At 31.5% G+C, this 24779-nt stretch overlaps 5 protein-coding genes and 1 long non-coding RNA gene across 10 annotated transcripts; 4 read left to right on the top strand and 2 right to left on the bottom strand.

The window, feature by feature from the left end:
* Positions 1-8936: 8936 nt before the first annotated feature.
* Positions 8937-10967, top strand: LOC117208535 (26S proteasome regulatory subunit 6A-B). The gene is made up of 3 exons (XM_033449747.1): positions 8937-9180; positions 9525-10658; positions 10731-10967. The coding sequence occupies exons 1-3, from the start codon at positions 9139-9141 to the stop codon at positions 10839-10841; spliced, it is 1287 nt and encodes a 428-aa protein (XP_033305638.1). The 5' UTR covers positions 8937-9138; the 3' UTR covers positions 10842-10967.
* Positions 10968-11416: 449 nt separating this feature from the next.
* On the bottom strand, positions 11417-12519 carry LOC117208537 (RNA-binding protein 8A). The gene is made up of 4 exons (XM_033449750.1): positions 12345-12519; positions 12049-12195; positions 11645-11906; positions 11417-11564 (listed from the first exon to the last, which is right to left on the bottom strand). The coding sequence occupies exons 1-4, from the start codon at positions 12403-12405 to the stop codon at positions 11534-11536; spliced, it is 501 nt and encodes a 166-aa protein (XP_033305641.1). The 5' UTR covers positions 12406-12519; the 3' UTR covers positions 11417-11533.
* Positions 12520-12765: 246 nt separating this feature from the next.
* LOC117208536 (testis-specific serine/threonine-protein kinase 3-like) lies at positions 12766-14702 on the top strand. Of its 3 annotated transcripts, none has more exons than XM_033449748.1 (6): positions 12766-13233; positions 13321-13490; positions 13599-13748; positions 13819-14092; positions 14204-14383; positions 14454-14702. In XM_033449748.1, the coding sequence occupies exons 1-6, from the start codon at positions 13075-13077 to the stop codon at positions 14610-14612; spliced, it is 1092 nt and encodes a 363-aa protein (XP_033305639.1). In that variant the 5' UTR covers positions 12766-13074; the 3' UTR covers positions 14613-14702. The 3 variants fall into 3 exon arrangements, 2 of the variants coding, with proteins under 2 accessions (XP_033305639.1, XP_033305640.1); XR_004487723.1 differs by having other exon boundaries at positions 12768-13233; positions 13819-14100; positions 14454-14594; XM_033449749.1 differs by lacking the exon at positions 14454-14702 and having other exon boundaries at positions 12768-13233; positions 13819-14100; positions 14204-14447.
* Positions 14703-14766: 64 nt separating this feature from the next.
* LOC117208534 (glycerol kinase-like) lies at positions 14767-17832 on the bottom strand. 2 transcript variants are annotated; one of them, XM_033449746.1, is made up of 10 exons: positions 17410-17832; positions 16884-17142; positions 16552-16769; positions 16265-16477; positions 16068-16178; positions 15741-15997; positions 15429-15634; positions 15180-15317; positions 15032-15109; positions 14767-14963 (listed from the first exon to the last, which is right to left on the bottom strand). In XM_033449746.1, the coding sequence occupies exons 1-10, from the start codon at positions 17488-17490 to the stop codon at positions 14866-14868; spliced, it is 1659 nt and encodes a 552-aa protein (XP_033305637.1). In that variant the 5' UTR covers positions 17491-17832; the 3' UTR covers positions 14767-14865. The 2 variants fall into 2 exon arrangements, 1 of the variants encoding a protein (XP_033305637.1); XR_004487722.1 differs by lacking the exon at positions 14767-14963 and having other exon boundaries at positions 15085-15109; positions 15180-15321.
* On the top strand, positions 16834-17203 carry LOC117208538. The gene is made up of 2 exons (XR_004487724.1): positions 16834-16984; positions 17052-17203. It is a non-coding gene; the product is annotated as an uncharacterized LOC117208538 (long non-coding RNA).
* Positions 17833-18293: 461 nt separating the features above from the next.
* Positions 18294-23246, top strand: LOC117208533 (zinc finger protein 484-like). Of its 2 annotated transcripts, none has more exons than XM_033449743.1 (12): positions 18294-18544; positions 19208-19440; positions 19514-19687; positions 20430-20618; positions 20701-21029; positions 21366-21607; positions 21703-21883; positions 21943-22180; positions 22260-22400; positions 22478-22597; positions 22709-22864; positions 22931-23246. In XM_033449743.1, exons 2-12 carry the CDS (start codon positions 19219-19221, stop codon positions 23162-23164), a joined length of 2226 nt encoding a protein of 741 aa, XP_033305634.1. In that variant the 5' UTR covers positions 18294-18544; positions 19208-19218; the 3' UTR covers positions 23165-23246. The 2 variants fall into 2 exon arrangements, with proteins under 2 accessions (XP_033305634.1, XP_033305636.1); XM_033449745.1 differs by lacking the exon at positions 18294-18544 and adding an exon at positions 18566-18998.
* Positions 23247-24779: the final 1533 nt, after the last annotated feature.

Here is a 24779-nt window from a genome sequence, read left to right as displayed (position 1 = left end):
GACCGATCATAGGAGTTTATGAAGAGAAACGGGTCGTAGATGTCGATGATGCAAAGTCGTGCTATATTCCAGATACGAATGTAATCGCGATAATTTGAAACGATATTAATGTACTCTCTTTACGGAAATATCGATCGACTTTACTTCACCGATCAAAAGAGATTGAAAATATGATCGATGTAACGTTGCGAACGATCGATCGTAGGCGAACGAGACGCATGCGATATCGACGAAGCCTCCGATCGATGAGAATTCGTTGATAGATCCTCGAGATGTTCCTAGGGTGTAATTACGCAAATCCGCGTTCTCGTATTGCGTACGCGTAACCTCGCAGGAATATAATAACCGACTTGTTATAAGTTGTAACACACGTACGCGACGCGTTTGTACAAACTCTGTATCATACTTTATCCGCGGTCTTTTAGAGTATATGATAATGATAGAGCTCGATCAGTTGTTAAGGGGGTAAGCTTAAGTTTCTTTTCTATAAAACAGCACAAATATTTTATAAGGGGAAACCGAGAAGCGAGTTTCCGCGTAAGCGTTCAGTTGATCATCTCATTACCGAATCAAGTTAGTGTGAATCATAGATATCGTTAATAATCAGAAACTATTTTCGGAGCTCTATCGTCAGGTCTCAGGTCTCAGGTCTCAGGTCGAGGAAACCAAACTTTCCCTTCGGCATGAAGGTGTTTTGTCGATCGAGTTACCGTACATACAAGGCTTTCAAGGAAAGCATTTCAATTTTGATCTGAATCTTTTCAAATAATTCCACCGTTAGTTATATCTTTAAAGTTCGAACGAATGTTGTAGTCCATACTATCCAAGGAATGTTTCACGCACACTAATCTTTCACAAGTAGAATTGAACTTAGACGCGACATTGGATCCATACGTTTTGCGCGAAGAAAATATGCAAAGGTATCCAAAATATTTAGAGGACGAAACGAATTTCTGTCTTTACTTCTTTAGTTGCGAATCTGCAAAGTCATCTGCGGTCTATCTCTTCTGGGCAACGTCCATCTCTAGCCGAATTATCCCAACTAAAGACCATCCCAATTGCCATTTCTACAACTTTCGTTATACGTATACATATACCTTGTATCTCTCTCTCTATACTTCTATTGTGTTTCTATTAGAAATCCAACAGATTTCAGAATATAAATACATCTTTATCTCTCGTGAATTCGGTTTCTACATTAAGATTATTCGAAACGATGATCTTCGATAGTGCGTTCATTCGAGATCTGATAGCACAGTTTTGCGTTGGATCGGCTTCGTTGTTTCCTATCTGAAGTGGAGTTCGTATATTAACATTAATACCAATGGTGATAGTAAATATATAGTTGATCGAAATTCTAGTTGTTGTATAGAGGTCAGTTGATAAGTGTAACGTGTATCGATAATATCGTTAAGTATATTAACAGCAACAATAATGATTGTATGGCTAGCATTCACAGTCGTGACACTATGGTATATTCCAAAAGCTTGGCATTCGTATTCCAGAAACAATTGACGAACACTTTTCGTTCATCGCTGTTCGAACGTCTCGTTAGTCTCTCTCTCTCCCCACCTCCGTGTACTTATACATTGTCTCGAATTTGTAATTCTATTATATGTATCCATATGTAATTCTACCTCAATTCGTAGCTTAGATACCTCCCTAAGAAGGAAAAGTTTCTACTCGTGGATAAACGATATTGTATTTAGGTGTTATCTGCGTTTCGATCATTGATCAATCCCAATTTGTCGGCATATATGTAAATTAAAATGAATTCAACATCTTAGAAAAAAATAAAAAATCGGCGAGAAAAGCTGATAGGAAAGAAGAAACGAGGTATTCGTTAATCGTCATTAGATTTGATTCGATCGAATTCGTTGACGAAAACAACGATTGTCACACGAAGCAACGCGCGAGACACATTTTCCAGGAGCTCATCGTTCCCATCGATTGTGCCTATCTTCTTCTAAATGTTAACACGTTTTTACTGGAAACCACACACGTGCGTGTTACGTCTGTATACGCAAAATACATACATATGTACTTATTTATATCCTGTACAACGTTCGTTTTGTAACTGTTTTATGCTCTCGACAAAAACAGGAAAACAGAATATAAAACTGGCAACGAACGATGTACATAGCGAAAATTTTAATGTCCATCTATATATACATAATACGCATAATATGTATCATTACGTGAATACTAAATACTAAATACCGATGATTGCTGTTAGTTGGACTATTTCGTGCCTCTGGTGTAATATTATCAATGATTGATATTTCATTGTGTCCTGTTTTTTTTTTGAAAAGAAAACGAAAAACGAAAAAAGAAACTGAAAGATAATATGAGTGAAAGCCGGTATGAGAAAACCAAGTAGCCTTGTGACAAGCATTGTGAAACGAAGAAAAACGTGATTCGTAGATTTAAAAAGTGAACGATCAGATATTCGCATGTATTTCTTGTCCGAGTTGTTGTTGTTCTCCTTGTTCTTTTTTTTTCATCTTTTCAATTAATCGATCCATTAGTATAACTCTAAAAAAATAACAGGTAAAAGTTGTCCATTTATACCTAATTTATCGCACAATTTTCTATTTTATAAATTCCTTGAGATCTTTTATTTTTATTTGAATCTATTTTCCATAAATTTGTCCGTTAGCGTATTCTTGACTCAAATCTACGTTGTATGTTTTGTTTGTTCGGAAAGATCGTGCCGATTTTTAAAGAAATAAAAAACATTTTCTTACTCATTTCGATGTATTAAAACTCCAACTGAAGGAGACGATTACAAGCTTTCTGGACAACCGGTATATCATTCTCCGAGTATTCGATCGATCACGGTTGCATCCAAATTATTAACCAAGTAAACATTTAAATAATTATTAATACAAAAGTCACTAGGTTACTAGACAATCGCATTTAAATGCGAACAATCGATTCTACAATCTTAGTCTTTCCATTTTTTAACGATCGAGCAGACGATGTAGATATCATGCTTCGTACATCAGTCATTCTGATCTGTTGGTCCTACGTTAGTCAGATTTTAGATAAATATCGATGACAATAATTTCGGGTAATTACTTTCACGTTTGTTCTAGCAAATGTTTGAGATTCTAGTAGAACGTGCGCACTTGATAACAGGAGCATGTCTATATTTTTTGACGTTATTCAATCGCAACGTAATTGAATTTCCGAACGATGTTTAGATCGTAAACGATCTAAGACTCCCCAGGAATTTTTTATATTTTCCTGGTCGAATAAGACAATCTTTGTCGAGTCGAACGATTGCTTGATCGTAAACGACGTGAAAGTAAAGTCAGTGTTATTGATGCGACGATCGTACTATTTCTTTCTCCTTCCTTAAGAAATTATGAACTATATGAAAAAATGTGAAGAAATGTGATATATGATTTGACTATTATTTTTGTGAGCATTTAATAATATTTGATAGTTTTCTTTGAACAGTGAGTACAAATATGACAAACGTGTTTCTTTTAATTGGAGTTTTAATAGTTTGAATATTACAATAGAACAATGTAAAAGAGCTTCATGTAATTTTACAACAAAGTACAAAATAGTCTTTTAAACCAACATAGAATATAACAATTGATATATTAAATGTCTAATAAAAAAGATAAATTTAAATGTATAGGTATCACTTTAGTATTATAGAAATAATTTTTGTTCTAAATAATTCGATATACATATAAACCAGGTATAACTATAGCTATCGTTCCATCATAATTGTCAGTATGTTAATGTATTAATAAGAATTCAGAAAAAATGTTGAAATATAGTTCATAGTCTTTTAAAAAAAAGGGAGGGAGGTGAAAAGAAAGAGAATCGGTGATGTTGCGCCAACAACGCTAACTTTTTAATTTCTGAAATTTGCTTCTCGCTCACTTGCAACTTCCCACATAAAAAACTACATACCAGATACTACTAAATTTTTGACCGTACATTGTAACCATAAAAAGATAATATATCAGTAACGCGGACATTAATTAATGTAAAGAAAAAGAAGTAAATAAGACGTACTATTCGATCCTCTCTTTTTAATTGTAACTTTTTGTATAACGTATTTCATAAAATTACTCGAGAGCTCTCTTCAAGTATATATACTATACGTGTATATTATGAGCTTATAGTAATTAATATATCTACAAAAAAACATCGATAGATTATTGAATAGAGTTCGTTCGGTAGCTAAATCTGTCTTTACTTGATGTATCTCAACAGATTTGATTCTTAATCTATAATTGAAAGAGAAAAAGGAAAAAGAAAAAACGCTCGCGCAAACACGCCAAAAATAAGTCGTACGCTTTATTTTTATTCAATTTTATGCATAATTATTTAAAGTTTAAAGAAAAAAGAGCAAAGGTATTATTATACAACGCGTGGACTCAGTGCGAGAAAATAAAATATAGATTTTTCTACATTTTATTATTGCGACTGATCGATGTTAAAACACAATTGCAATTTCTGCGATTAAAGTCGTCGAACATGTGTTGCGCAACACGATTTACAAAAGGAAAGAAAGGAAAAGAAATACAAAAAATAAAAAATATACGTATATGTATATGTATATGTATACGTAGCTGTTAACGTTACTTCTCTCGGGATTGACAAAACTTCAGTATCCACTAAACGGTTAATTGAGAACACGAAGTAAATGTGCACAAAGCCGTAGTCGTATAAAATCTCTTCTCTCTCTGTAACGTCTTTAACAACAAAGAAAAAAATCGTGTGACGTATTTTTCGGATGTTTCAATATTTGTCTAATCATTTTCGTACCGAGTGTCCACTTCGAGCCCCTCAACAAGCGTATATAACGTTAATCGCGGCAAGCGGTGATAATATTTAAAAATTACATGTAACTCGGGTCGTGTGTTATTCCGATATATGTTTCAACGGAAACTTATGCCATTTTTTAATAAATTGCAACTACGTATCACTTCTTTTTCTTTTGTTATATAGAAATAATTTACTACATTCGCTATTTTAACTTTTTAAGTTTCCATTTTTTTTGTGCCATTTTTCTACTCGATCGTGTTCAAATACAAGAAGAAAACCACATGCATTTGAACGTTTATATGACAATCTAACGTCAAGCATTCGCGCAAATCGCATATGTTGAAAGGGTAACGAAGAATCGAAGAGGGCACGCCGTTGTTTTCACCCCAACTCGTGACGAATCTGATCACCCATTTCAGAAAGAAAAAGGATAAACTTATGTTTCGACAACTTTTTCATGAAGAATCTTTCTTTTTGATATCTATACCTGTGTATATCTTTAAGCGGGGTGTCGTAATCCTATGTGTCGCGAGTGAATCTCTGATCTTACGTCGACGAAGTGAATTTTTGATCATTTTGATTCAGGGGTGGACGAAGAAATAATTAGAGGAAACAGAGACAAGGGGAAGTTGTCAAATTGATTCATTTGTTGCCTACACGAAACAGCTGATGTTTAGTTTACTTACAATTAATTAACAGTCTTTTCTTCTTTTACAGATATATAGTAAAACTTCCAGCGTTCAATTTATTAGGAAGATTTAACCGAATGACTAAATATTCATATTTTCATACAGTTTATTCTCTATATTTTATTTGAAGAAAGTGAAAAGAATAATATTTCTGTCACTAACAACAACGAAGATATGATATAAATATAATATTATTTCAATTACTTCTTTCAATCGATATTATCTACCGTTCTTCCAGTTCGTCTCTGTATAGTCTGCGGTGAGAGTCGAATAGTAAGAATCTGTATCGTTTATTTAGTGCGAATAGAATATTCCAACTTGATTCTAAAATAGATTAAAGAAATAATGGATCGAGCTCATTTAACAGTTAATTTTCCCAGTTCTAACGATTCATCGCATCAGGAATTTAAGAACCTATAATAATGTGATCGTTCGATCACTGAATTATACGGTTCGGTTCGATTATTAAATTAGCAGGGGTGAGAAATCGAATGCCATTAAAAAACAGGTATTATCGATTCTGCCACTAATTTCTTTCTCTTCTCCTCATTCGACTGTTCAACGTGGGGCTGTGATTGTCACCAAAACAAAAAACAAAAAAAGAAAAAATACAAAGAAAGAAATAAAATGGCCCTAGCACGATGTGGGGTAAATTTTTCAAACGGCATCGCATTCGTTTCGTTCTTTGCCGTGACTTCTTAGCGAAATAGATCGTTCAAAGACGACGAAAACTTGCGAATTATAGAATATTTCGTATAATTTCGTCTGAACACACGCCTTCGTAGTTCATACGGTCTTCCCAACGATGCTTAATGTTTCCTTGTTGAAAGATTAATTTGTAATAAGAACGCGAGCGGTCGGAGAAACAGCCGCAAGATTTGAGATATGAGATTTCTATTGTAGATTTTTTTAATAGAAGGAAGTTCGTTTTATCCATGGTAGGTTCGGTTTTACGCTTTAAGCTGCTATGTGTGAAATTGCGTAATAGTTGAGAATGAGAGAAAGAAAGAGAGAGAGAGAGAGAGAGAGAATGAGAAAGAATATTGAGAATTAAAAGAAAAAAACGCTTACCTACCTGCGATAATTTATTACCGAACGTTTCATTTATATCGACGATATACGGCAAAAGATACGATATCGATCGTAGATGAATTTAGCGTAGATAGGTTTCGTACTTCGTATTTAATGAACATTATTGAATCATTGTATATTGGATTATTGTATATCAAGTATTTCATGTATTGAAGCCGCAGAGGACAACTGAAAATAAATAATTGTAACCAAAAAATTGAAAGCTTCCTTAATCAAGCTTTGAATTAGTGAGAAATATATACGCAAAAATTATGATGGATACCCGTGCTTAGAAATTTAATATCCGTGTCATAATTTAATTCTACTTAAAAAAAATTGATTAATATACAAAAAAACATAAAGATAATAATTATGAGTTCGAGATAAAATAATGGTAAGAGGATCAGATGACTCACAAAATGCGGGATACGAAAAAGCATTGTATATGTCAGATCTATCGATAATTCCCAAAATTTCTAGATGGAATAAAAAATAAAAGAATGATATTCTACGCCTCATCTTGTTATCTTCTAAATAGAAATATCTAGGTTTCACAAATAAGTAAATTACAATACATTTTTAGAAAAACGTACAGTAGAAAATAATATATTTTATCGTCACTGGCATAGGCCACTTCTACACCTTCGGGTCGGTGAGAATCTGTTGAAAAAAATTTCTTGAAATTCAAGATCAAATTTTTCTTCGTTTGCATCGTATTCTACTTATCACGAAAACCAAACTTGTCACAGAATCATGGCTGGTACTTGAACCATTCTCTTGAAAAATATTGATAAAATTCCATTGGCTTTCCATTAACATTATGGACAATATATCTGCATTTCGCGGTCAGATCAAAGTAAATAACGTGATATTAATAAATAAACAGAGAATTATTCCCTAGCACGTATGGTGGTCTGACTTAAATAGAATAAAACACCTAACTTCATAATTTCAAATTATTACAAAATTGTTTGCTGTATGAAAGAAGCTTTCAAACGAGAGTTGAATGACGCCGAAAAGGGCATAATTTGATGTTATTAGTGTCTTTGCAGGTGAATACATGGAGGACAATGTTTTTTTTTAATAGAATTACATTTCTTCATTCGTTGGTCGATGCATCTCGTTACTCCATATAGAAAAGTATTAAATTCCTCTTACCTATATTTCTTCCTATATTACTATACAAGAGTATAAAGTAATACATACTTTATTTTATATAAGTATTTGTCGTCCTTCATGTTCCTTCGAAAAACAGTAGAAATATTCTTAAAAAAGAATTTTTCTACTTTTATTGAAGCATAGATTAAGAAAACACAGAAACGTCATCAACATAGAAAGAATCTCAAGGTATCAGAGATGAATAGGAAGATCGTCAACGAGCATGGGAAAAATTCAGACAAAAATAGGCTTCACGAATTACTGCCTCTAACGATTAATGGTGGGGAAACGTGCGAATGTATGGCGACAGGGGAAATGTGCATTCGTACTTCGTACTCCATATAGAGTTGACCGGAAAGCATGTGCTTACTATTTTATGATTAATAGTGAATTGGTAATTCAAAAATGAGCGGCAAAACACTGCGCCGTATCACGAGCACTTATAAGTTTTGTAATTATGTTATTTTCACATGAGAGAAGTTGTTTTAGCTCCATTAGTCGAGTAACGGAATCAAAATAATTTAAATTGACACAATTACACAAATTATTATACAGAAAATTATAAACTTATTGTACAATTGTACAATTATTGTAAACCTGTAAATTGAATTGAATAACTAAAATATACTTGGTTTATAAGTTAACAAAACGTTAATCATTTTAAATTCTTCCAACAGCCATAAACCTCAAATTCTTTCTAATTCTCGCAAGTTTAAGGAACAAGTTATTTAAGAAACGTTCAAGAAAATTGGTAAATACTTAAAAGTATTAAGAGAGTAAAATTATATAAGAGATATTTGAAACATTTTGAAATTTTTGAAAACGGAGCCATTTTTTAAGAAAATTCGAGAGCAAAAGACTTATCGGTCAAAATAGTCATTTTATATTAGGAAATAATCATAAAATAAATAACAAGATTGTAAAATGCTGTTAAACTATTCGGATTTGTTGAAATTCTTTCTAAATACATCTTATGTAATTATTTTACAATAAATAATCTCATTTTTATCGTATTATATAATCATTTTCAAGATGATCTCAAAGTGGCATTTCCGTAATCATTACAATAAAAAGAACAATTTATCTGTAATATTTATTTAAACTTTTAAACAATTTATGTTTTTTCACTAGTCGCCGATACGAATGTACATTTCCCTTCTCGTTGTGCATATGTATGTTTCTCCCACCAAGAGTGCCAGAAAATGTGCATATAGTTCAGCTGCTACCTGCTAGAGGGCCCTATTCTTAGTGCACATTTTTTAGCTGATTTTTTGCTTATATTTACATATATGTAGATTGTAGATACTTATGAACTTAGTGCAAGTGGTTAGTGAATTTCATAATTCAGTAAACTTTGCGCATCGCATCAATTTATAAAAGATTTTGAACTTTTGTCGTTTTAAAAATAATAAATTTATTTAAATAAATGGCTACCCTCGAGGACAAATCTCTCTGGGAGGATGGAGAGGTATAGATCGCAAATTTACTTCATATAGGTTAAGGTGGAATGACAAGCATATCTAAATTATCTTCCAGAATCGTATATTTTTTATATGATATGATTCGTATAGTATTTAACATATAAGATTTGATATAAATTAGATTTATTACAATTAGTAAAATATTTGTGAAACAAGAAAATATTGCAAAAAATACAATCATTTTTTATATATATTCAAAAATTTCAGCCAATAAATATTAAAAAGCTATTATAAATTTATTTCTAAAAGTACTTGCAATTTACATTATCTAAAATCAAGTTAATTATATATGGTAAATAAAAAATGAATATTTTTGTAACTGTTCTTCTAGGAAGCTTTGGGTGAAGATGTTTGGAGAATGTCTACAGATGAAATTGTATCCCGTACACGTTTATTAGACAATGAGATCAAAATTATGAAAAGCGAAGTAATGCGTATTTCTCATGAACTTCAGGCACAAAATGACAAAATTAAAGAGAATACAGAAAAAATTAAAGTAAATAAAACTTTACCATATTTAGTATCTAATGTTATAGAGTTGCTAGATGTAGATCCCCAAAATATGGGAGAAGAAGATGGTGCGGTTGTTGATTTAGATGCACAAAGGAAAGGCAAATGTGCAGTTATTAAAACTTCTACTCGTCAAACATATTTTCTACCTGTAATTGGATTGGTTGATGCGGAAGCTTTGAAACCTGGTGATTTAGTTGGTGTCAATAAGGATAGCTATCTTGTCCTTGAAACATTACCTGCTGAATATGATGCAAGAGTGAAGGCTATGGAAGTGGATGAAAGACCTACGGAACAATATTCAGATATTGGTGGCTTGGACAAACAAATTCAAGAATTGATAGAAGCTGTTGTTTTACCTATGACACACAAAGAGAAATTTGAAAATCTTGGTATCCAACCTCCCAAAGGTGTATTATTGTATGGACCACCAGGAACTGGCAAAACTTTATTAGCTAGAGCTTGTGCTGCACAAACAAAATCTACTTTTTTGAAATTAGCTGGACCCCAACTAGTTCAAATGTTTATCGGAGATGGTGCAAAATTAGTAAGAGATGCATTTTCGCTTGCAAAAGAGAAGGCACCAGCAATTATTTTCATAGATGAATTGGATGCAATTGGAACAAAACGTTTTGATTCTGAAAAAGCTGGTGACAGAGAAGTGCAACGTACTATGTTGGAATTATTAAACCAATTAGATGGATTTAGTTCTACTGCAGATATTAAAGTGATAGCAGCTACAAATAGGGTAGATATTTTAGATCCAGCTTTACTGAGATCCGGTCGTTTGGATAGAAAAATAGAATTTCCGCATCCAAATGAAGAAGCTAGGGCTCGTATAATGCAAATTCATTCGCGAAAAATGAATATGTCTCCGGACGTTAATTTTGAAGAATTATCAAGATCTACCGATGATTTTAATGGCGCTCAATGTAAAGCCGTTTGCGTTGAAGCGGTACATATATTATAATATTTGATAGTAATAATATAATTCAGACATTGATCAATTTTTCTTCATTTTTTATAGGGTATGATAGCACTAAGACGCAATGCAACAGCAGTTACACACGAAGATTTAATGGAAGCTATTAATGAAGTTCAAGCAAAGAAGAAAGCCAATCTCAACTATTATGCCTAATGTGCTTTATTTATTAAGTTACATTCTATAATAAATGACTATAGAAACTGTAAACAAAATTAAATATCAATAACAAAATAACCTCGTTTGTTAAATAAACGACTCAACACGAGCATGTTAAAATTCCTGTGGATGTTTTTATATGTATAGGAAAGCCCAGCTAAATGGGATTACCCAAATAACTTAGATATTTATTGTTTTATGAAAAAACTGAGGACAATGTTATAGTCTGACATCCTTGAAATACTACAACTTTGTCCTGATAAGTTTTTTCCTACAACAATAAACAAAGTAGATTTAGCTGAGCCACCCTATATACTTAACTTTCGATTTATAAATTTAAAAATGCTTGTTGAAAATGGAAAAACAAAATTACATTTGTCATTTTAATTATCTGCTATTGTAATCCATAAATTTTATGTACAATACTAAAAGTTTAGTTACTGGCAAATTTATATTAAATAAATATATATATGTTTAAATTGTATAAGCTCCTATTTTTATAAATCTAAGTTGAATCCTTTTCAATATGCTAATTATAAATGGATAGAACTTCTACAATTTATGAAATTTTCTGCAAACTATATTTATAATATTTTATGTCTTTACAATATCTGTCAAGTACAAAACGATCTTTATTCAAAGTAGTCATACATAAGAGAAATAAAAATCTTTCTTGATAATCTTCTTTTTCATCGTCTTCTATGACTTCTCTTCTTAATTCTGTAATAAAAAAATTAATTTATTAGTCAAATTTAAATTTAATAAATACTTTTATACTAAAGTTTTTAATAAATATTTACTTCTTTGGTCCCTTTACAAAACACCAATCAACTGAAATAGGTTGACCCAAGATTTCTGTCCCATTTAAAGCATCTTTTGCTGCTTGAGCTTCTTTAAATGTTTCATATTCTACCAAAGCATATCCTTTCAAGAAGCCTGTTCTTCTATCCAAATTTAAATGTAAATTTTTTATTTGCCCAAATTCTGAAAATTTATCTTGAATGTCATCCTCCTGTGCTTCTTCGTGTACTGAATTTATAAATAAAATCCATCCTTCTACAGCTATAATAAATTCTCTATAAATATCTCAAAATTAAATGTTTAATAATTTCACTTTTATTATTTTTTATTATAATAATAGCTTTTTATTAACAAATTATACAAATACTCTGTTAAATATAAAGTATTTAAAATGCTTTCTTACATCTTTGTGGACCTGGTTCATCATCGTCTTCCTCAACAATGTTCATTGATTCATAATGACCAACATCATCACGAGTGGACACCAATTCTGCACCATGTCCTCTACCTTTTCTCCTTTTTGCCTTTTCTTTTAAACGTGCAATACCCTCTAATAAATGAAAGCAGGAATATTATCAAAAATTATTATTTATTACTATAAAGATATACTTAAATCATACTAAACGAAATCACGAAGTAAAGAGGTTATAACAAATGTCACACGCTTATGTATAACTCATGATAAAATATTAAACTTACGATCGCCTTCATCATCGACTTCAAACTCTTCTGCATTATCAATATCCAACACATCTGCCATAATTAAATTGTTAAATGTTTTCTTTCTATAGTAACCTTGATCAAATACCGTACCACTGTATTTACCACCATGTAATGGATACAAATCACGATGATTCACGACTCACGTTACACATAATAGTCGACAATCACTAAGTACACATTATCTAGATTCTAGATGTATGTTTTTACCAGTTTTTATTTCTATCATTTAGAAAACATCGTCCTTAAACAATTTATGTAAGATATAAATATCCCTAATTTTGTTTTTTTTATTTTGAAAAAAATTAAACTATTGATAATAAGATAAAACTATTTTATAAACTATATGTAGTAATCTTCTAAAAATTGCTTATGATGAAACTCGTAAACCCATGAACTACAAAAAATATTATTTTATGATATTTTTCATAAAATGATCGTGATATCAATAACAATCGTATTTCAAATGTTTGCTAAACTGGATATATATATGACGAGCATCATGCCAAATTTCAATAGCGTTCAAATTGACAAATTATGGAATACCAATTTTCCTTAAAAGATTCATTAAAACATGTAACTTAACAAGTAAAATGACATCGTTGCGTGTATTGAAACCGACGTAAAAACACAAAGAAAATAGCATAATAATGTGTTCATAGTGATTATTTGAATTTATAATATAGTACAGTAATTGTTTACGCATAACATGGCAACTGCACCAATAACAGATAACTCCCCGAAATCCTTATTAAAAACCGTGGAAGGTAAAAATGACGAAAAATTAGAAAAGAAATTAACTATTCTTGAATCGCACGGATACATTCTTGGTAAAACAATAGGTACCGGTTCGTATGCCACTGTAAAAGTATGTTATGTAAACCATTTATTGATATTAAAAAAGTCAATATTTAATAACTAGTCAATTATTGATAAAAAAAAATTGTAATGAAAGATTGCCAAATCTAATCGGCATGATTGCCAAGTAGCAGTAAAAATTGTTTCAAAGTTTCAAGCACCCGGCGATTATTTAAAAAAATTTTTGCCTCGTGAGATAGAAGTTGTTAAAGGTTTAAAACATCCAAATCTAATTCGTTTTCTTCAAGCAATCGAAACAACTCACCGGTTAGTTATCGTTTTTTTTATTTTATCATTATATCATTTAAAAACATAATTGTGTCTCATATTTTTCACTGATCATATATATAATCCATATAAATACTTAATATTTAGCGTTTATATAATTATGGAATATGCTCGATGCGGTAGTTTATTGGATATGATAAGGCGTGATACATTTATCGATGAATTCCGTAGCCGTCGATGGTTTCGGCAATTATTAGAAGCTATCGATTATTGTCATGGACGTGGTGTTGTACATAGGTAAAAGTTTAACGAAAAGAAAAAATATTAAATGTCGCATATCACATTTAACTACATAATTTTATTTAAGAGACATCAAATGCGAAAATCTTTTAATGGATCAGAACTTCAATATCAAATTATCCGATTTTGGATTCGCACGTGGACAAATGAAATCGAAGAACGGTATAGCTCCGTTAAGTGAAACTTTCTGCGGTAGCTATGCTTATGCTTCACCAGAAATATTAAAGGGTGTTCCATATTTACCTCAATTGTCTGATGTATGGTCCATGGGAGTAGTACTCTATGCAATGGTTTATGGTCGACTACCATTTGATGATACAAATTACAGCCAACTTCTAAAGGTACCCAGGTACATTAAAGAGAAAGTAATAGAATCTAGTTCAACTTAAAATTTTATTCGCTTAAGTAAGAATTCTACCATGTTATTTCATTTTCTTTCTTTTGCGATATAGCAAGTACAAAATAAAGTTATATTTCCTAAAGAACCAAACGTGTCTCAAGCTTGTCGTTCACTTATCTCACGAATACTTGTATCGCAACGAATACGATTGCATATTGATCACATAAGAAATGATGTTTGGCTTGCTACGTCTCTTGTTACCGCCCAGACCTCTACTAGCAACATTTTAACAGTAATATTTCAAATTCTTTGTTTTATATGTTGCGCTAATGGTTAGTAATATATTTTATATAATTTCGAAGGATATTCCTATAGTACCGAATATAAAGAAAATAGCAAGTGAAAAGAACAAAGGAACAAAAAGGCATGCGACTGATATTGGAGCGTCAGTTACCGACGTTCGGTCATCTAATTTCAGCATTTCAGATGAAAGCAGCAATCGATACCGCTGTTTGAAATAAATTCCAAGTCTCTTATCTCCAAACTCCAAAGGACATTTTCTTGATTTTCCGTATTTCGTTTAATATTAAAATTATCACAATATTATGGCACTTTTATTTGTATTTGTTCTTTAGTTCATTCTTCATACTTACAAGGTTTAATATGACCAGTATAGTTAATATCAAATAATAGTCCAAATATTTATTAGCAAACAGGACCTGCCTAAATGCATAATCTGAGACAAATACAGTACATAGTACTGTACTCATTCAGTCATAACATAGAATGATACTTGGCAATCATAAGCAAAAGTATCGTACTTATCACAAAAATACCAGGAGCAGTTGCTTTGTGGATATTCTTTGTATCGTCTGTAAAATAACGTAACGTTTCAAGTAAATTAACAAAATCAAATTTTGAGACCAAGATGAAAACATACCGTTGGTATCAGTTACTGGTTCCCAACCTAAACTACGATCGATTGCCATTTTCCATTGAGAATATAATATATCTCGTTCTAAATAAAACATGATTCATATCTTTAACGAATTGAATGAGACAAAAATTCGAAAAGATATTGAACTTACCATTCTCAGTTATCGAAGGTAGAAAGGTGTCGCTTGGTACAGCGGCGTCTATTTTCACATCCCATTTACGTATACCATCTGCATTTCCTGCAGCAATTGCAACTCCAAGTGCAGTAGTTTCACACATTAAAGGCCTCACTTTCTTGTAAAATTTTTTAATTAATCAGGTATTTCTTTTTCTCGTATATTTTATTCTTATTTGTTTTAATCAGAAAAGGTAAAGTCTTTATGAAAAATGAATCCGCTTACCAACTGGAATTCCACAAATGTCTGCTTGCATTTGCATTAACAAATTATTGGTAGTCATAGCACCATCTACCAACAATTTAGATAAAATTAAACCAGTGTCCTCTTTCATAGCTTCTAAAATGTCTCTTGTCTGAAAACAAACGGCTTGCAAAGCTGCCTTTATAATATGTGTACTATTAGTGTCTTCAGTAATTCCACATATAACACTGAAATATTAAATACTTTGCAAGGGATATGTGATAACAAAATTAATTAAGATTTCTAATTTGATATTAATGAATAATTATAATGTTTAATTATCATGTTATTTACCTTCTTGCATCTTTCCTCCAATATGGAGCATATAATCCAGCAAATGCAGGCACAAATGTAACGCGATTATCAGTAGGAATTTGTTCAACAAGGGATTCAGACTCTTTTATATCAGACAGTATACCAAGGTTATCTTTTAGCCATTGAATAACAGCACCAGCTATGGCTACTGACCCTTCAAGAGCATATACCGGTGTTGCTTGTGGTCCTAACTGATAGGCGACTGTTGTCAATAATCCATGAGACGAATCTACAATCTTCAAAATAATTTATCAATATACAAGGTATGAAGGAAAATATTTTGAAAAATATTAAAGTTAATCTTACAGCAGTTCCAGTGTTGTATAAGAGAAAACAACCTGTGCCATAAGTGCTTTTTGCGTGTCCTTTTTGTAAACACATTTGACCTACCAACGCTGACTGCTGATCACCTAAACACTGTGTGTGTATAAATATTTACGTATAAATATTTATCTATAATTACTATTTTATTGATAAACATATTAATTATAAGAAATATTAACTCCTGATATTGGTACTCCAGATAAAATATCATCTTGTATATATCCATATATTTCTGACGAACTACGGATTTCAGGTAAAATTTCTGGAGGTATATTAAAAAATGATAACAATGTTGGATCCCATTTTAAAGTTGTAATATTCATTAGCATTGTCCTTGAAGCGTTTGTAACATCAGTGGCGTGGACACCAAAACTTGTCCCTCCAGTTAAGTTCTACAAAAAAATAAAATGCTTTTATTTTTCATATAAAAATGCATTTCACAATAAACAATTATTATTGAACCGACCCAAATTAACCAAGAATCAATTGTACCAAAGAGACAACGTTTTTGATCTAGAGCCTCACGAACACGAGGCACATTTTCTAGTAACCATTTTAATTTTAAAGCACTGAAATATGGACTAATCGGTAAGCCACAAAGTGGTTTCAAATAATTTTTATTTTGATTACGTATCTTTCTCAATATGTCATCCACGATCGAAGTTGTTCTCATATCCATCCATACTATAAGATAGTAAATTTAAATTTTATTTTTCTTAATATTTAATTATTGATTTGTTGATATTGATATATATGATTGAAAACAATGTATGTAAAAAATTTTGGATCAATGATTACCAATAGCATTGTATAATGGTTCCCCAGTAATAGAGTCCCATACAACTGTAGTTTCTCTTTGGTTTGTTATACCAACTGCAACTATATCACTAGGATCAATGGTAAGTTGCCTCAAATTAAATATAGTCTGATTAAGACATTCTCTGACTGCTTGTAATATTTCTATAGGATCTTGTTCGACCCATCCTTCTTTTGGACATGATTGTGATATCGAAACCTGATGATATGTTAATACTTCTGCAGTATCCGCAGCAAAAACCTAAAATAATAGTACACACATTAGTAAATCATTAATAAAAATATAAAGAATGTACATCGAATGATGCGTTATTTATATTTTTTGGAAGGATCAATTAATCACCAAGCCATTCCTCAATATATTAGTAAAAGTAGATTCAATAAATGTAATGTATATTACGACCCAAACGATATATTACTTTGTTTATCACAAATATTATAAATTTTTATTACATTAGAGATATTACACTAGCATAATTTAATTATATGATAATCAAATTTTTAATACCAAAAATCTAGCACTACTTGTCCCTTCATCGATTGCACCGACGAGGGGTCCATATCTACTTGACGACTCATTTTTGTTCATCTCATAAAAGACTGCTCGAACGGTTTATTAGTAATCACAAGTCTTCGTTTATTCGCTATCAGCCGGCAATTTAAATGAAGTGTCACAATCATGAATGTGAAATTAGCAAGTGAAAGATTTCAGATTAATATGACATTATAAGGTTAGGTACTGAAGGAATCATTCGTAAAAATAAGTGCTTTCAACCACCCGCACGTTGTTGACAGTTTTTCATCGATCGCTTTCTCGTCAAAGAACAACTTTTATACATTGATGTATGTCGCATTCACAAACTGATTACCGGTTTCCATTTATAGATATGTTTAACATAGAATGGTACACTACTACTTAAAAACTATCGGTGGTCAAGATATCTCATAAAGTATATCTTATTTTGAACGTCAATCTACAGAGTAAAAAACGAGTTATGAAGAAAATACTGTGATTGGTTCATGGAATGTTTTGATAAAGCGCCAAGAGAAGAAAATGATCCTTCTTCATTTACATGCAGAAATATTATACTAAATACGTTTCACGAATATAGTTACTAATCTGTACAACTTAATAGAAAGGAGAATAACAAAAATATTTTGTTATATCAATTGAAAATCTTCCAATTAGATCACTTAAATTCAATAAAAAGTAGTATTATACAAAATAAATAGTCAAGCGAATAAGCTTTTCCTTTATAAAGTAATGAAAAATTTTTGCTAAATAGACGTTTACCTCACAATATCTATATTTTAAAATATTGTCAGTGTATTTTTTCAAATTTTATGAATTTTGTAAGATTGGAAATTTTGTAAAATATGGCTGGATTACGCGTAGAAAGGATCCGATAGAGGGCATTCAACGCGTGCATACGCAATCGCGTACCTCCACCTAACGCGAAGACGACATCAAATTGTCGTTTACGTTTTAAAAAGTAGCAACCGTTTTGGCGTGTATTTTTCGTAATACCTTCATCGGAACCAACCGCTCTATCTGTCATGAGGACCTAAATGGCGTTGGCATCAACACCCATCTACCGTTTCGCTCGCTGCCAATCGTTCGAACAGAGACACGAAAATTTCAAGTCAGTGCTGGCAACTTTTTACGTTTATTATAAGGCTTCATTTTGACGAGGAACGCAGGCAAATATTTTGTTTACTGTTCCTCGCACGTTATTGTTAGGGTTATTGGATTTTAGCGGTTACTTATCGATGCGAGCGAAGAACAGAATGCTTCGTTCCATGCTATAACGGAAGCAATCTCATTGTATCGTGCTTCGACACATTATTTCTTGTTCCTTCGCTTGCAGAATGAATTGTCAGATACGTTATTGTTCGAGGATACAACGATATCGATGGTTGCATTCTTATTCTCAATATTCGGTATACACCGTGCGTGCTATTACATAAGAAGAGACCATCGAGAAAATTTTATTTTAACGGATATTTTGCCCCTGCTCACATTGCTCGATCATGAAAGCTAAAAATTATTCCGCGACATGCAAACTATCGCAACTGCTCTTTTTAATTAGAATAACGGTATAATTTTATGTATTATGTTAAACATTTTTTACTTTTTTATATACTATATTTTAAACACTATATTGAAAACTACTAATGTATCCAATTAAAAAGGAAGGAATGATTATATATACACTAAGTGACAGCATTAGTACTAACATGCAATTTATTGTATGATTTTATTGAGACTTTAAACCAATGTTTTAATATCTGTATTGTTTTTGTAGTTGCCAAAAAGATGACAGCTGATTCAGAAAAAGATAGTACTCATTGTTTGATATGTAACAGTAAAGTTGGTGTATCTACTAGGAATAGTATACGAATCTTTAATGAAAACTCTGTAACATCGTCAGAAAAATCACTTGTAGATGCCATTTGTACTGTCTTAGAAACAGATTTGAATGAAGAGAATGTACATTCTCTTGTCATATGTAAAAAATGTTATAAATTATTTAATGAGGTAAATGAGATATCAATTATTGATTCATATAAAATTATACAAGGGTAATTAAAAAAATAACTGGCATTTATAGATTGATGAACTTGAAAGTCGACTGACAGAGGTAAAATTAGAATTATTTAATAACTACAAGAAAACTATTAAAAAGATATCTGATATGCAAAATGAAGAAGAATACAATGATCATGATTACATAGAAAATACAGAAAGTCAGGATACAGATGGAGAAATTAGATATATACAAAAGGTAATGAATAAAGTAAAAACTAGTTATCATATACATATACTATAAATATTATAATATATATATGTACAGGATATCCATGCAACTGGAATAAACAATACCATTAAAATGGTAGAAGATGAAAAAGATTTTATTAAGAGAGATTAAATGGTTTTTAGTTGTGCATCATATGGTACCTGTGCCTTTTATATAAGTAGTGGCGTTTCAGAGATTTTAGGGTCATTTCTATTTTTTTTTTTTAATGGAACTATGCTTTTCTTATACACCATGCAATGTACTTTTTAATTCTCTACAAAAATGTATTAAGGTACTTGGGTCGAAAAATGATTGGTTTAAAAGATATTTTAACCTTAATATTGTAAAACTTTTTGTTACTAGAGAAGAACAACACAGTAGCTTTTGGTTTATGTTTTTCTTGTTTTTCATCAAGTTAAAATATTTTCTAAATTAATCATTTCTCAAACCAAATACCTTCTCCTTTGTAGAGAATTACAAAATGCATTGAATGGTGTATAAAAAAATATATAGTTCCATTTATGAAGGTAGATATAAGCTTAAAATCTTTGAAATACCTTCACTTTCGGAGAAGACACATGTACCATGCGATACAACATTGGAAATCATTAAATTTTTCCTAATGAAATTCTTTTTTATCCTTTATCATTTTAATATTATGGATTGTTCCAGTTATATATATACATATATATACACATATATATATGTAATATTTCAAAATTTATGTAAGGATGAATCAGAAATTCAAGAGATAGAAGGGGAAGAAGAAAGAATAGAGGAAGAAGAAGAGGAACCTTCTTGTGAACCAGAGGAAATTATTCTGAAAGTTGAGGCCATACCAGAAACAAGTGGTACTGAAGAAAGGAAGAGGATAAAACGGGCAAAAATTACACCAAAAATTGAACCTCCCCAAGAGCGAGTAAGAAATGACAAATAATATGTTTAACAGTAGTTTATATTACTGTGAAATGATAATCTGCGATTATTCATTTATTTTCCAGATTGTTACTAGAGATGGCTCTATATATAGCTGTTTGTTATGTACAAATGAAGACGATAAAGCTGTAGGAGATGCAAAGTCTATTATCGCTCATGTAAGGAGTGTGCACGAAACTCGTTTATATATTTGCGACATATGCGGGGATGACTTTAAAAAGAGAAATCAACTATCTATTCATCTTGATGATCATGTTGCTAAAGAGGAAGGAGATTTTCAGTGTGAAATATGTAATAGAATATTTAGTAATTTGCGGTTGTTTAGGATTCATAAAAGAATACATTATCCACAAGTGAAATCTTGGCCGTGTGAAACTTGCGGTAAACGATACAGGTAGTTATAAACTACGGTTTCTAACGCTAGAAATACCACACCAGTTAAAATGACCAGTTCTACAATTTTATAAATGTATCAACCCTCGTTTAGAGATCATAGTCCCAGAGGGATTAATAATACCAAAAATGTATTACATAACATGGAATTTCTTCTGTAAGAAAGTAATAAATCAATAAATATAAAAATATTCTATTATTACGTATTTTTTAAAGACCAGCTATTTTGACTGGTTTTGGTAGAAATAGCTTCGTGTTAACTATCGGTAGTTCTAGTGTTAAATTACGTATTCACGTAGTGTAAACTAGTGTGTATTGCAATTTGTTACTTTTGTAGTTCCAGAAATTTATTGGAGGAACATATTAATACACATACAGGTGTACGCCCATATGTATGTGAAAATTGTGGTAAAGATTTTGCTTCAAAATATACTTATAAAGCACACGTAAAAACACATGAAATACGACCTCGTCCTTATCAGTGTTCACAATGTAACAAAACATTTTTGAGCCAACAAAATCTTAATCAACATGAAAGAACTCATAATGGTGTAAAGGAGTACGTTTGCCACCAGTGCGGTATGATTCATTATTTTTTCCTTTTTCAGTTTCCTATATATCCTATATATCCTATATATCCAAAAATATATTGGTATTCATGGGAATAATTACAGGAAAAGCCTTTGGTTCGCCACATAATTTAGAAGTACACAATATAGTACATACTGGTTACAAGCCATACATATGTAGAGTATGTGGTAAAGCATTTGCCCGTAAAGCTGAAATAAGGGACCATGAAAGGACACATACTGGAGAGAAACCATATCAGTGTGAATTTTGTGGAGCTACATTTAGGTATGTCTATTAATTAGCAAATGTAAAAATAATGAAAAAATATTTTCGTAACGTTTTAGTCAACGATCGAATTTACAATCGCACAAGCGTGCAACGCATTATAATGATAAACGGTACAAATGTGACGATTGTGGAAAAGGATTTAAACGGCGAAGATTATTAGACTATCATATAAAAGCAGCTCATACCGGTGAAAGACCGTACAAATGCGATATATGTACAGCAACATTTGTATATCCCGAACATTTCAAAAAACATATGCGTATACATACTGGAGAGAAACCTTATCTCTGCGAGGTACTTGTACTGAAAATGATTATTTATCTGATATCGACGGTGTTTTTTTTAATTTTGGAATTGTATTGTAACATTTCAGGTTTGTGGTAAAGCATTTAATAGTCGAGATAATAGAAATGCGCATCGGTTTATACACAGTGATAAAAAGCCGTATGAATGTCTAGTATGTGGTATGGGTTTTATGAGAAAACCTTCCTTGTATGCTCATATGCAGACTCAGGTGAGCTGATATCATATTACAACGACGAGATTCTGTAAATTCTGCGACAGTACTAATACGACATGAATATTTTTTAGGGACACTTAAATGATACCATTGTGGTGAATCAACCGCGTCTCACTACGGAAGATGATCAAGTCATAACAATTTCTAATGGCAACGTGGAACTTTTAGTAGATGAAGCGGAAAATGACCAGGTAATTAAATAAGTTTGTTTTTCATTTTTCTTTATGCTTTTCTTATTTTTCATATATTTATTTATGTTGTAAGGTGTAACTAATACCCTTTATATTTTAATTATTTTCTAGTTGGATGAAACTGAACTATATGTGACAGAGTTAAAAGATCATGTTATCATACAGCAGCAAAATGAGGATCAAATGTATAATGAAGAAGACGTATTAAATATTCCAGCAGAGGAAAATGTTGCGGACGAGGAAGTAAATCATCTCGTTGATGGAGAAGTATGTACCAAATTATATGCTACAACGTAGTATATCGTGCAGATCAAAACAGATGATATTTTTCAGATGAACTTCGCTGAAAATGAAGTGATGGAATGTAAAACTGAAGATTCGGAGCAAGTAGAAGAGGTATATAACTATAATGAAACGGAAGATGGGGAAACAATAGTTGTACCAACTACCTCAGAGTACAAAGAAGCGGAAGAAGAGAAAAATGCTGTACGACTAGTACAAATTCGATTTCCAACATCGGTTGGTGGTGAAGGCCGAAGTTGGTTAAGCTTAGTACAAAACACGTGAATTTTTGTATCATTGTGATGTACTATAGCTTCTTAATAAGGAGTCCGCTTCTTAATAAATCTTTAAGTTTAAGTACGTGTAATTTTGAAGAAACTGCTATATTATTCTTCGATTAAACTTGAATTTTGTATTTAGCTGTAATTGATGAAAAGGCAAAAAACTTAAACTCATTATACAATATAACATTTAACGTTTTCAATTTACTTTTATGGAAATGAAGGTGGAAGAAATTGCTCAGAGAACATGAAAATGATGTTTAAAAATAGTAATATCAAACTAGATATTCTATATGGTTATTTATAACGCAAAGCAGTCAATAGTATCATTTTAATTGCAATTTATTTCTCTTAAGCCGCGTTTTATGTTTATGACCCTTATCTTTTCTTATCTTATAATGGTCACTACGCATAAGCAATTTACTCAAGTTAAATCAACGAAAATTAGTGGTTAGTTTCATACTAAATTAGTAAATAGTGCCTATTAGTAGATATGTTTGTATATCTTCTAATAACTTCCATCATAATTCACTAAATGTATCGTATTAATTTTCTTGATATCAATACTTTTTTACGCGTTTAACATAAATTGTAGTTCGTAACAAACATGTTGGCTATACTACCGAAAAGCATCCGTGACCGAACGAGACGAAATTTAGCTGATATCATTGGATGAGACAGTAGATTTGAAATATAAAATCTTAGCTTCGGGATATTATAAGTTTGGAAGATGCAGGTCTCTATATGTAATAGATCTTCACTGCTATTAGATACACGGTGCATTCGACAATTAGTACATATAACCATATGGGTATGAATGAGGTACGTATATGTATATTACATTCAAAAGCGTTTAATGTCAATACAAACTTCATGTCGATATTTTTTAATGTGTCTTTAATCTTTTCGCTTATTGATGTTTCGGTCTTTTGGCTTAGGATAAAGATGGTTAAGGATATCTCTATGCGTGAAACAAAAACCAGTAAGAGAATTACGTAAGTATATATCGCTGTTTTGCTTTGATGGTGGCACAATTAAAAAATTGTAAACTTTAAAAGGGGGCGTTTTAAAATTTACAAAGAAAACTTTGTAACCCATTTCAACAATATTATAAGGCTTACTTAATACGAGATATGCCACTATTCGCGAAAGTAGTACAACCTTCCATTTATAGCGTTACAAAACAGATGAAGATGGGCCAGTGTTGTTGCAGGACTAAGGCCTGGTTGATAACGGTATGCGTAATGATTTTGCCATCTGACGCAAAACTGGTAGTTAAAAATGTAAATATACGGTTTAACATGATAAAAATAGAAACATAGTATAGGCTTCCTATTGAATAAAAGTAAATTTGAAATTTTTTGAGATGTGTCACTATCAAAGAGAGTGAGTACATATTATTTTTTCGTGATTGGAAGAAAGGCAAGAAGAAAGGGCTTGATTTGTACGTAGAAATGATTCAGTTTATTCGAATAGTTTATCCACAGTTGCATATCATGCTACTGCCGTTAATTTCGTGAAAAATGTCGAACGGAGTATCTTAATAGTATGTTTCGAACGTATAACCTTTCAAAGGTAAAATCTTATATTTCAAGCTTAATTACCTCGTCCCAATGATA

This window comes from Bombus bifarius, unplaced genomic scaffold (assembly GCF_011952205.1).
Source record: "Bombus bifarius isolate JDL3187 unplaced genomic scaffold, Bbif_JDL3187 scf7180000008138, whole genome shotgun sequence".
In the NCBI taxonomy this organism is placed as follows: domain Eukaryota; kingdom Metazoa; phylum Arthropoda; class Insecta; order Hymenoptera; family Apidae; genus Bombus; species Bombus bifarius.
The sequence above is the reverse complement of the archived record's forward strand: the minus strand, read 5'-3'. Positions and strand labels throughout refer to the sequence as shown.